The 12072-nt window shown below is 42.8% G+C and overlaps 1 protein-coding gene across 7 annotated transcripts in view; it reads left to right on the top strand.

The window, feature by feature from the left end:
- The window catches only part of Gpd2 (glycerol-3-phosphate dehydrogenase 2), a 137159-nt gene that overhangs the window by 100206 nt on the left and 24881 nt on the right, over positions 1-12072 (top strand). For all 7 annotated transcript variants that reach the window (XM_039104331.2, XM_039104334.2, NM_012736.2 and 4 more), the window contains 2 exons: positions 6750-6914; positions 8039-8183. In XM_039104331.2, the coding sequence (XP_038960259.1) occupies positions 6750-6914; positions 8039-8183 (310 nt within the window). The remainder of the gene's footprint in view (positions 1-6749; positions 6915-8038; positions 8184-12072) is intronic.

The raw sequence follows: 12072 nt of genomic DNA on the forward strand, positions 1-12072 counted from the left end.
GACCATCAGATTCAGTGAGTTGGTCTGTGGAGACCAGCCTTGACCCTGAACACATAGTCCGTGGGAAAGAAACTTTGCCAATCTTCCCCAAACCTAAGAGAAAAGAGCTGATCCTCCTGGAGCATTAGACTTGGTGGGACGCTAGAAAACGTCAGGGGAAAGAGAAAGTACTGGGACACGAGGACATTGGGAGTATGGGACTGCCACAAATATGTGAATTTTACTCCTGTAACCCGAAATCCAGTGCAGCTGACTCAATCTGACCTTTTTGATTTCTATTTTCACCAATGAGACTTTGGTACACAACACAAAGGTAGTAGCTGTTTGGCTGTTTAATCAATGTGCACAAAAGGAATGAATTTAAAAAGTATTCAGCTTGATTTTTGGGGGGTGACAATTCTGTGTTGTCTACAGATTCACTAAATGAAGGTAGATCTCTGTCAGAAGTAGGCCTTCCAAGAGGACCTGTCAATGAGTTCAGTGCATTTGCAAACCAGGAAGAGTAAACCTGGGCTGTCAGGCCTCACCATTATATGGTTTATTTAGCAGTCAGTCTCCCGTCTCTTGACTCTCCCAAGTTGAATTGATTTTTGTCACATGGGTCTTTTCACTTTTGGCCTTCTAAGCAGTAGTGAGAGGAGAGAAGAAAGGAAGAAAGAAAAAAAAATTTACAAAACGACTCTTGGCTTGTGCTAGAGAGAAGGGATTGTGGTTGAGGAGGCAGGCACAGGGAGTGTTCATTGTAAACTAATGTATAGAACTTTTTGTACGAAAATAGCTAATGAATACCCAAAGCATTCTGTTGTTTGCATTTTAAATGAAGTTTCATTTTTGTTACTCTAGTTAGATTCCTAAGTGTCTGAGAAGTAGAAAACTCACTCCTCATTAGATTCATTTAAAACTTTTTTTTCAAGAAAGGGAAAGTCCTGGGGGTATAGAAACTTTGTTTCCGTATGTCATGTTAAGGCATCTGACAATGTTTCCTTTATATGAGGCCAAGGACCACAGATCCACCCTGATTGCTAATTATTCAGATTGTAAATAGCTTGTTCGAGAACTTAGGGTGAGACAAAAGAAACACGAAGGAACAAAAGGCCTAGGATAATGAAAAAGAGACGGTGAAGAGAAAGGCCAGGCAGAATTGTGATGCGGGTCACATCCTGTGCCTGCATTTAATTGTACCTTTGTATTAAATAATAAAAATGATTACATGTTCAGTGCTAACAGGTGTCCCTTCTTGAGAACTATAGTATGGATAAGTGACAGCAAATTACTCCAATTCATCAACTTAGAATATTATGCCTTTGATTGTCTCTACACTATATTCTATATTCTATATTAAAGGACCTTTTTTTTCTGGAAAAATGTACATCAACCCAGGACAATTTTTTTTTAAAACTTAATTCTTGGTACCTTGTATAAAGTATAGATGAATAGATGATGACTCCTTTGTGGTCTCAGTAAAAGGAAAGTCATTTTGTAGGCACTACCTGATATATTAGAGTCATTCTGATACTGGATCTGTATTTCTGGTACTTCTATATAAGCTTTAGCCATCACTGCAAGTTAGCTGTTATGAGCTATCATAAGTAGGCTTCCTTGATTGCTTTTTAGAAGAAAGGTTTACTTATTTCATGTTTCAGGTTTTGTCTGCATGTATGTGTATCATATGGGTGCAATGTCTGTGGAGGCCAAAAGAGGGTGTAAGGCCCCATGGGACTGGAGTTACACATGGTCCTGAGCTTCCATATGGATTCTGGGAATTGAACCTAGGTCCTCTAAATGAGGACCTACTCTTAGCCACGGAATCATCTCTCTGACCCTTCCTTAATTGTTTTAATCTTATTGCTCATTCAGTGGTGTTTGTCTGGGTGGCTCCTCTGTTCTTGTCTAGGGTAGGCTGGGTGACTCTCTGGCTATACTTTATTTGTGAGGTAGGTGCTGATTGAGTGATAGGCAGCGTACGTTATGGCCTGGGATGAGATGACTGGAGGACATCACACCTTGCATCTTCCCCTGGGTCCTGCTTGTTAGCATTCTGTTCCACCCCCACAGTTACCTGGCAACAGCTAGACATACCTGACACTATAACAGGGACTGCTTGTCCCCTCTTCATCTCTTGCCCCTCTCTTGCTCTTCCCCTCTTCTCCCTTTGTCTCCTCTCTCCTCTCTCCACATGCTCATGGCGTGTCTCTATTACTCTATTATTCTATTTCTCTCTCTCTCTCTCTCTCTCTCTCTCTCTCTCTCCCCCCCTTTTTAAAGACTTTTTTCTTTCTTTTTTTCCTTCCTTCCTCCCTCCCTGCCCCCTCCTCCCCTCCCTGCCCCCTCCTCCCCTCCCTCCCTCCCTCCCTCCCTCCCTCCCTCCCTCCCTCCCTCCTTTCTTTCTTTCTTTCTTTCTTTCTTTCTTTCTTTCTTTCTTTCTTTCTTTCTTTCTTTCTTTCTTTCTTTCTTTCTTCTTTTTTTCAGAGCTGGGGACCGAACCCAGGGCCTTGAGCTTGCTAGGCAAGCACTCTACCACTGAGCTAAATCCCCAATCCATAATGTGTAGCCCAGACTGGCCTCAAACTCGTGATCCTCCTGCCTCTGCCTCCTTCAGCAAATCCTACCGGTGTGCGCCACCACAACCGGCCCCTTCTACACTCTTAACTCCCCTCCCCATGCCTATTCTATACTATGCTGTCATGTGGCTGGTCCCTCAGGAAGAAGGGATGTCTCAGCATGGGCCTGCTAAGGCACCCCTTTCCCACACCTCACCACACTTCCATGGAACCTGACTCAGTATCTTTATCTTTTTATAAACACAACACTGCTCACCTGAAAATGGCCTTTTCATATCATTGGCAGAGAGGAGGAACACAGGCCCTTTGAAGTTCTACCAATTAATTTCCCCTGATGGCGTCCAGAATAAGAGTGAGAAGGGAGCATTGTAGACTTAGGACAAAAGTCATGGCTACAGGAATAGGATGAGGGTGAGACAATGTACTAGATCACACAGTTGCACAAGTGAAATATAATTAAAAGTTCTAATCCACGGGAAAAGGATAATTTTTGTTTTTATTTTGTTGGTTTGCTTGCTTGTTTTTCTGATTTCCTTGCTGAAGCATCTTTTGTGAGTGTTAAAGGATCATGCCTTGATGCCTGGTTTTTATTGTCCATTTATACAAAGTAGGGGAAGCAACACCAGCTGGGTAATTTCAGAAGTACCCAACCCCCCCCCTCTCTCACACACACACACACACACACACACACACACACACACACACACACACACACACCCTACAAGCTGGGTAATTTCAGAAATACTCAGCCTTTCTATAAAGGACACTTTGTATGCACACAAACACGCACAAGCACGCACTGCCTTAGCCACATTCTTCCAGCCAGGTGAGTGATGCCCTCACACACAGCACAGAGATCTCCACCCCAGCATCACTGCTGTGTGTCCTGCCCATTCCCTCCACGGTTCCTAACCCAACCAGTCCTGACGTCATGCGCACTTTCGGTGAGCGCTTTTGGAAATTGTGTGCTGTGAGAATTCTCTGAGAAGTGGTTCTCATTTCCACTTTCCCCTTTCAACTGTGCTCGTCACACGTATTTGAAGCAGAAGTTAAGAATCTCCACACTCTCACGTACACGCACCTATTTTGCTCAGTTTTCTGTACTCTTCCTCTCAGAAAGGGAAGTTTTAAATGTAATGGCTACATAAAATGAGCTTGACTTTTAGCCCAACTGGAAAGAGGAAGCTGCTAGGGAGGTCACTGTGACACCAGAAGCCTGAGACAATGAAGCATTCTGTGAGGATTTTTTTGCTGGAAATGGGACTAAAGCTTCAGGCGAAGATATTCTTTCCGGCAGGCATCCGATCCCCTCTGCTCATCAAAACGATTCTATCAGACTTGGGTCAGGGCATAGGAGGATGGGAGGGCATCCTCTTAATTGCAAATTGGCTGTTTGGTGATGAAAAAGTGGCTGGCGCTATTTTAATAAATCATTGTTCTTCAAAGTTCGCCTTTCTGTACTAGTAGGTAGATTGAAGTTGGGCATGTGTGTCTATGCATGGGTCTTTACATAGCCAAAGACCATTTAAAGGTGTCCTGCCCTAAAGCCAGCTCCTTAATTACCTTTTTACTTTTCATATTTGGTTATGCTTCATATTCTTTGTACATCGAATGCTCCCCGCACCCCTCCCTGGCTAACTTAGATGCCAGACTTACTCTGAGAATAGTATTTGTGAAGAGTCCTGTGTAAGGCCTGTCTCCTAGGTGACACACCCTAAAATGTCTATGTTCACATGTGCAACATCTCTCATTCTGCTTGGTCAAGGCCGTTGCGAGTTAAGATGAATCTGTACCTCAGCAACCATGTTCTTCCTTCTTGGCTGGTGCATCTCTTACTCTGTGTTTGGGCAGTCCTCCCCTCTTCTGTGGTTCTGTCCTGCAGTTATAAGCTCAGGGTGTGCATACATGTAAGAGTTCAAGTGCAAATGAGAACAGAGCAAGAGACAGATCTGTGCTCTTGCTCTCTGGGCCCTTGCGTGCACACCAAGGTAATGCTGATGAGTGAGATGGAGATGTTTCGTGGTTCTGAGGAGAAATGGGTTGGAGATGAGCAGAACAATTGGATGGGCATTTCAGGCTATCCTCTCCTGGCAGCAGTGTCGAAGTCCTCTTTATCTAGGAATAAAATTACAAGACACATAGAGATGCTTTCAAAATGTCAGGAAACAGAGTGGGGCCATTTAGATGAAAAAAAAATGAAAACGTATCCCACCTCAGGAAGTGTTCGCTGCAGGCATCTGTGTCCCAGGGCAAGGGGTAAGTTGAAGTGAATAGAGGTGGAGTTTTGCTCCGAATACAGGGAGGATGGTGGCGAAGGAGACGCTTGGAATTTCTGGGAGGAGACAAGAACCTCTGGGCTCAGAGAGAAATTAAGTTCCTTGCTTTTCAGCCCTCAGGAGCTATGAGACAACTGTGTGCTTCTCCACAGAGCAGGAACTACATGTGGGGTACTCCTTAGGTCTGTCAGTCAGTCAATCTGTCAGTCAGTCAATCAGTCAGTCAGTCAGTCTGTCTGTCTATTTATCTATACAGCCTCTATGTAGCCCTGGCTGTCCTGGAGCTCACTGTGTAGACCAGGCTGTCCTCAAAAGCCACAGAGATCAACCTGCCTCTACTGCCTGCTTAACTGCTTGGATTCAAGGTGTGGGTCCCCAACATTCTTGTCATCTCTTTACCCCAGAGAAAAAGCGGAACACCATTTCATTTCTTGGGCTGTGCGTATTCATCTAGCTTGTGCCGTGTGTTCTGGTTTTAAAGAACTTACACTAATGAAAGCTGGCTTCTTGGACTTGGCTGTTTTAAGCCACTTTAGGGTCATGCTGAGTTGAATCTGCTCGTTTTCCAGCTCCCCGCTTCACCACTGCTGTTGTCATTGTTCCTTCTTGTATTTTGTATTCTTGAATTTTCTGATACAGCATTTTAAGGGAAGCAAATGGCGCCACACTGGATGAAGCCACTCCAGAACGATAAACACTTCGCAATTCAGCCTTTAATAGTCGTCCTCCCCTTGTAGTGAGTGTGTGGACTTAGGAAGAGAGCTTCTTCCAGGCTGGCCTTCTTCAGGCAGTTTTCAAATAAGATGTTTGTGGGGAGGGGCTGCAGGATCTCCAGTCATCGATTCTCTCTTTATAACTTTGCCCTTTTCCCTGGAACATATGACTCGTTCAGGGCTCCCAGACTGAATCACAAGGAAGAAACTTTACATAAACCATTTATACTACGAGTTTGGTATGCTGGTGGCATCAATCAACAACAATATCCATTAGATTCATCCCTGTATCAGTAGTATCTTGATAGAACCGATCTCGATGTGTGGGAATCTGAACTCTGCTTCAATACATCTAGCCCTGGATAATTAATTATTCAGGGCACAGAGAACCGGGACCTGCAATGTAGAGTAATTCTCCCTGGTCAGCGTTAACTGTGCTGGCAATAATAAATAGGAGAAGTCTCCAGTGATGCCAGTATTTTAAAGTGATTAATCATCGCTTCCCCCTACTCCTCCCCCTTAGTTTTCTTTAACTAGGATTTTTCAGCAATAAATCTCTAACAACACAGGTAGGGATTGTTCTGTAATTAAATTTTGCCCTGCTTAATTTCTTACCTTTTATGTGCTATTAAAAAACGTTACATTTTTAAGGAGCCCCAATCAAAATTCAAACCAAGAGAAATCCTTTTATGGAATGCTGAGATTCTCTGTGGAAGAGGAAAAGTCTTGATTTTTGAATATGAGATAGGCATGCACTCATAAAAATGGTTCATCAACGCCAGTTAGAGTGTCAGATATTCCAAGGTTTTGAATTGCCTTGCTTCCATGTTTATGGTTTTTTTTTTTTCTGTATTAGAAAAAAAAAATCTGACGTACATGCATTCCCACACAAAGAGAATAATTACTTATTTGAGAAATAAGTTTAAAAAACTTTGGGATATTTGATGTTGGCTCTGTGGGAAAGGAATAATTCCATTGTTTTTCCCTCGTGCAAAATGGCGCTTCCTGAAGAAGCAGGTAAATGTCGCCCGAGGATGACCACATACTTCCAGATGGTACCCCATAGAGCTGCCCAGCCATCACATAGATCCCAGGTGACAGGGACAGATGTGACATATTTGTTGTGACACACTTCTGTACCACCAGTGCGTGGCTCGAGGTGACTCCTGTCCCTCCCTTCATGCTCCTCTCTGCTTCAGGACAGCACAATGACGCCCGGATGAACCTCGCCATCGCCCTCACCGCTGCCAGGTACGGGGCTGCCACGGCCAATTACATGGAGGTGGTGAGCTTGCTCAAGAAGACAGACCCCGAAACTGGGAAAGAGCGCGTGAGTGGTGCCCGGTGCAAGGACGTGCTCACAGGTATGCCGGGGTCCACGAGGGAGGCATTTCCTAGCATTTTCTGTGCTAGTATAATGACCGAATGAGGATTTGTCTGTCACTTTTCTTTCAGTGAAAGGCAGACTTCAGTCATCTTAATTATATTCCTTACTGTCAACAATGCCTGGTTTAACATGAAAATGTTCCCTTGTGGGACTTGCCAATTTTCCCCCTTTGTGTTAAATAGTAACACTAATGATAAGAATAATAATAAATGTCCACAGAACTCTCGCAGCTGCGAATGCCTTTCATTCCCCTCACAGAAACATGTGATTAATAAAATTAAATCAATGTGCCAAGTCTCCAAGCATCACTTAGGTGACACAGGCAGAGCTTTTGAGCCAGTCACCTAGAACTCAATAAGATTTCCATTCTTGGCACAGCCCCATGTCTAGGTAGGCACTTGCAAAATTGTATCCTTTCTTGAACAAAAGCAACACTTGCCAGATATATTTCCTCACTGTTAGGCAGTTAAACATTTGGGTATTTTTTTTTTAGTTGAAAAAATATCCAATTAATGTAATTGTGTGTGTGTGTGTGTGTGTGTGTGTGTGTATTTACATGTGTACACACGTGTACTCACATGTACATACCATAGCTTGAATGTGGAAGTCGGAGGGCATTGGGGAGTCATTTTTTTTTCCTTTCACCCTGTAGACTCTCAGGATCAAACTCAGGTTTTCAGACTTGATGTCAAATACCCAGCTCTTTTCTTTCACCTCCCTCCCTCCCTCCCTCCCTCCCTCCCTCCCTCCCTCCCTCTGTCCTTAAATTAAACTCAGGGCCTTTTGAATATTAGGCAGGAGTTTGTATCCCCAGTGGAGCTGGCCCCCAGCGTCCTGATCATAGCTCGTTTTAAACAGACTGAGAACCACAATGAAAATGTGGTTTGCTGCTTTCCCTTTTAGTTTGGGCCTATTTTGGGTAAATTTACTCAGAAGTGAGCCTTTCCTTTGGCTTTCCACTTACTCTGGCTGCTCCTGTCACGTAGTGCAGAATGTACTATATGTACTTCACCATAGGTTAAGTTAATAGATGAACTACTAATCAGTCCCGGTGAGCGAAGAACAAACCGAGTATGTAATCGATGCTGCTCTTCTTCACAGGGCATGAGTTTAACGTGAGAGCTAAATGCGTTATCAATGCCACCGGCCCTTTCACAGACTCCGTGCGCAAAATGGATGATAACGATGTTGTTCCCATCTGCCAGCCCAGTGCAGGGGTTCACATTGTGATGCCCGGGTACTACAGGTAATGACACCCTGTTCTGACACCCGTCTCCCGAGAAACTGGCTCCCAGGAGATTACATACCGAATGTCTTCTAAGACAGGGACACTTTCTCACTAGCTTTCATTGTACACAGAGTGTATCACTCCCATGTCTCCCGGCTTTCTCTTTTTTTTTTTCTCTCCTCTCCATTATCCTAGTCCCCTTTGGGTTTTTCTTCCAGGTTGTATATAAATATGTGATTTTAGGGATCTACATGAAAAAAAATGTAGGAAACACAAATGAGAGAAAACACATCATTTGTCCTCCCCAGACTGGTGTAATTGGAGTGATCTGATTTCTTCTAGTCACATCCTTCTTCCTGTGACAGCCTGACTTCATTCTTCATCCTCCTTTCTATTATGTGCATATACCACTTTTCCTGTACCCATTCTTTGGTTGTTGGGCCACCAGGGTTTGTTTTGTAACTGAACTATTGAGAGTAATGTGGCAGTGACATTGTTGCATGGGTGTTGGTCACATGTTGGCTTCACATCATTTGGTACATTCCCAGGCAAGGCACAGTTAGGTCATATGGTTGATCTGTTTCTGTTTTCAGTTCCTCCCACCCTCTCAGAAGCTCTATGCTGACTTCCATAGTGGCTGGACTCGTTTCTACTGTTGCAAGCAATGGATAGGGATCCCATTGGTCCATATCCTTGCCAGCACTTACTGTTACTTGCTTTTTAAATAAATGCCATTCATTCTTAATGATGATTAGTTGAGAGCAAATACTTTTTCATACATTTATTGGCTATTTTTGTTTCATCTTTTGAGAACTTTGTTTCACTGGCCTATTCAATTTATCGACTGGCTTGCTTGACTTGATTTGACTTAAAGAATTTCATTACATCTTTTTATTTGTGCGCACATGTGTGCACTTGTGTGGGTATTCACACATAGATGTGATCGTGCGCAGATGTGCACAGATACGTGGACATGTGTGCATATATGCTCACCACAGCGTGTGTCACAGAACAGTTTGTGTGAGCCGGCTCTTTCCTCCTATGTGGGTTCAGGTGTTTGAACTCAGGTCACCAGGCTTGGCAGCTGACGCCTGCCCCTGGTTTGTTTCTTTTAATTCCTTGTTTATCCGAGGGATGAATACTTTGCCGTGCATATAACTAACAAGAACTTTCTTCCAGTCTGCAGACACTCTTCACGTGATTAACTGTCTCCTTTGCCATACGGTGTTCAGTTTCAGGAAATCTCATTTGTCCCTTGTTGGCATTCTTTATTGAGCCACTGGCATCCTCTTCAGAATGTCCTTGGATTCTATATCACCCTAGTACATAACTTTATAAAGTTTGGCAGGGATCTGTTTTGACACAGGGTCCCGTCCACATTGGTGTCGAATTCCTGCCTAGTCTCTGGATTCAACTTCCTAATAATGGGGATGGCAGCTTTGTCTCTTTTCTTAGCTGCTGTATCCTTACGTCTGAGTAGCGTAGAAATTGGATGATTTTAGTAGCTATAGTGTTGTTGGAGCTTAGGCTAATACATAGAGGGAAGCTTGCGTGCCCTCCTTCTTGTTGCATCGTTTGCACAAGTGTTTTTATGGATTAGTAAAGTTTGACATAATCCTAACATTCCACATATGGAGTCGTGAGTTATGGTAACAGCTTTTAGGTGTGTGCTTTTTTGGGGAGAGGTAGAGGTGGTTCGTATTATTTCTTAGAGATTTATTTATTTATTTTATCTGTGGCACATGCATGTCTACAGCCCATGGAGTCCAAAAGAAGGTTGGTATCCCTGGTCTTGGAGTTAGTGGATGCAGGACACTATGTGGGTGCTAGGGATCAAACCTGGGTCCTCTTGAACAGCCACTGCTTTTTAACTACCGAGTCATCTCCCTGGCCCCAGTATTTTTAACTTTTATTATTTTCAGTCATGTGCACATATCTGTGCATAGGCATGTGCACATGACTGCAGGTGCCTGAAGAGGATAGAGGAAATTTGGAATCCCTGGACGTGGCATGTTATTGTGGGGCACCCAACAAAGGTGCTTGGAACAGAGCCCTGTTGGTTTGGAAGAGCAGTTAGTACTCATAACCACTGAGCCCCCTCTCCAGCCCCGGGAGAATGATTTTAACTTCAGAAAACCATTTTCGTAAATCTGCTCTTAAAAACCCAATCTGGAATTTTCCTCAGATTTGTGGTTTCTTCCAAAAGCAGAACCGGCCACCCACTGACTGCCCTACACAAATGTAATCACCTCTTCCTTCTAGCCTGCTTTTTACTACTGACAAGAGGTCAATTTTTTTTTTCTGGTAATGTGTGTACATACTGTTAGCTCTAACACTGATTGCTAAGTGGTTAACAATAAATTGATTTCAGTTTAACTAAGGGTTCTTCAGGAAAGCAATGGTCTGCATGAGAAAAATGTTCATTACCTTTAATCCTAGACACACACATAAATTAGCCCGCTTCCCCTGCTGATGCCAAATGAATCATAGAGACTGAAAAGAGCTATGCACCTCTCCCATTGTACTGACTGTCACCAGAGCTGACTCTTTAGGGTGACCTTGCAGAACTAATCCTTCATAAGAAAACAAACTCTTCCTCGAGGGAGACTATGAATGAGGTAATTTAGAACTGATGAAAGATACTTCCAAGTGGATTCTTAAAATTTTATACCGTTTGTTAGAAGCTCTGCTTTCCCTCCGTGCTTGTTAATTTTATGCTTGACACATATGTCTTTACTTAGGCAGCCGGTTCTCTCCAGGTTCCAGGTACACATCGGCTGGTAACTGTCACCTTCACCCTTTAAATGGCTTTTATTGCAGTGGAAGTTTCTGAGGGTCTCAGTAGTTGTGCTTTTCTAACTATACGTCCTACGTCACCAAATAGTAGAATCTTAGGCTTAAGTTTATAATGTGTATTATTTCAAACCTGTCCATGAGGCGGTTGTGTTTAAATGATGTCAGCATGATATTTCTCTGAAGTTTCCCAAATGTTTTGTTCCAACAAAAAAGCCACTTAGCAAACCGAAGCTAGGACTTTGAATGTGTTAGTGTCCAACCTAAAGTGACTGATGGCTTAATCTAAGGTGTATCAATTTGGAGCCCTCTTTCCTATTCCCAAAGTTTATAAGACTTGAGATTAGGAATTGTGGGTCTAACAGCAAAATAAGATGTAATGCTCTTTATAGACCAAAAAATATTGGATACTTTTTAGTGAGTAAGAGTGAAATTCACTTACCCTCTGGGTCCCTGGATGGTCGTGAGAACCTCAGGGAGAGACTAGATCCTAAGTGAAGGATGCTCTTTCCCTGGGCTCTTGGGATTTAGAACACATGCTATGTGGGGCTGGCAGCTTTGTAGAAAAAGACTGGTCCTCCTAGTAGTTGAGGTAAAGAAGAGGAATTAAAGAAGTTGATTGAAGATTTCTATTTTGTGTAAAGTATTTTTTGCTTTCCTTTGAAACATTTGTTGCCTTCTTATTCTTACCCATTTGAATAAATCTTTATTAAATATTTTAAGTGTTTAATGCTTTAAGGGTATAGTAAATATAAGAAGTCTACTGCAGGTGTTTTATACTTGCATAAAGGAGATTTCTTGAAAATTGCTTTAACCAAATGTGATTGTTTCGTGTCTAAAGAATGTCACTGTAGAACATACCTTAGCACTAGCTCTCTGTGAGAATTCAATAAGTGTGATGGCCACTTAAAGATTTCTATTATTCTATTCGACTATGACACTTTTAGATTCTTCCCACCTTTTTTTTTTTTTTAAATAACTCAGCTATCCTGGAAAGTGTAATAAGTACACTCAAACAATAGTGGTTATTCAGCCATCCATGGGCTTTATTTTTAACTTAAGGTATTTATCTTTGTCTGCACACATGTTTATTTACCTTGAGCATGCCTGGTAC

The sequence above is a fragment of the Rattus norvegicus genome, chromosome 3 (genome assembly GCF_036323735.1).
Source record: "Rattus norvegicus strain BN/NHsdMcwi chromosome 3, GRCr8, whole genome shotgun sequence".
NCBI lineage: Eukaryota > Metazoa > Chordata > Mammalia > Rodentia > Muridae > Rattus > Rattus norvegicus.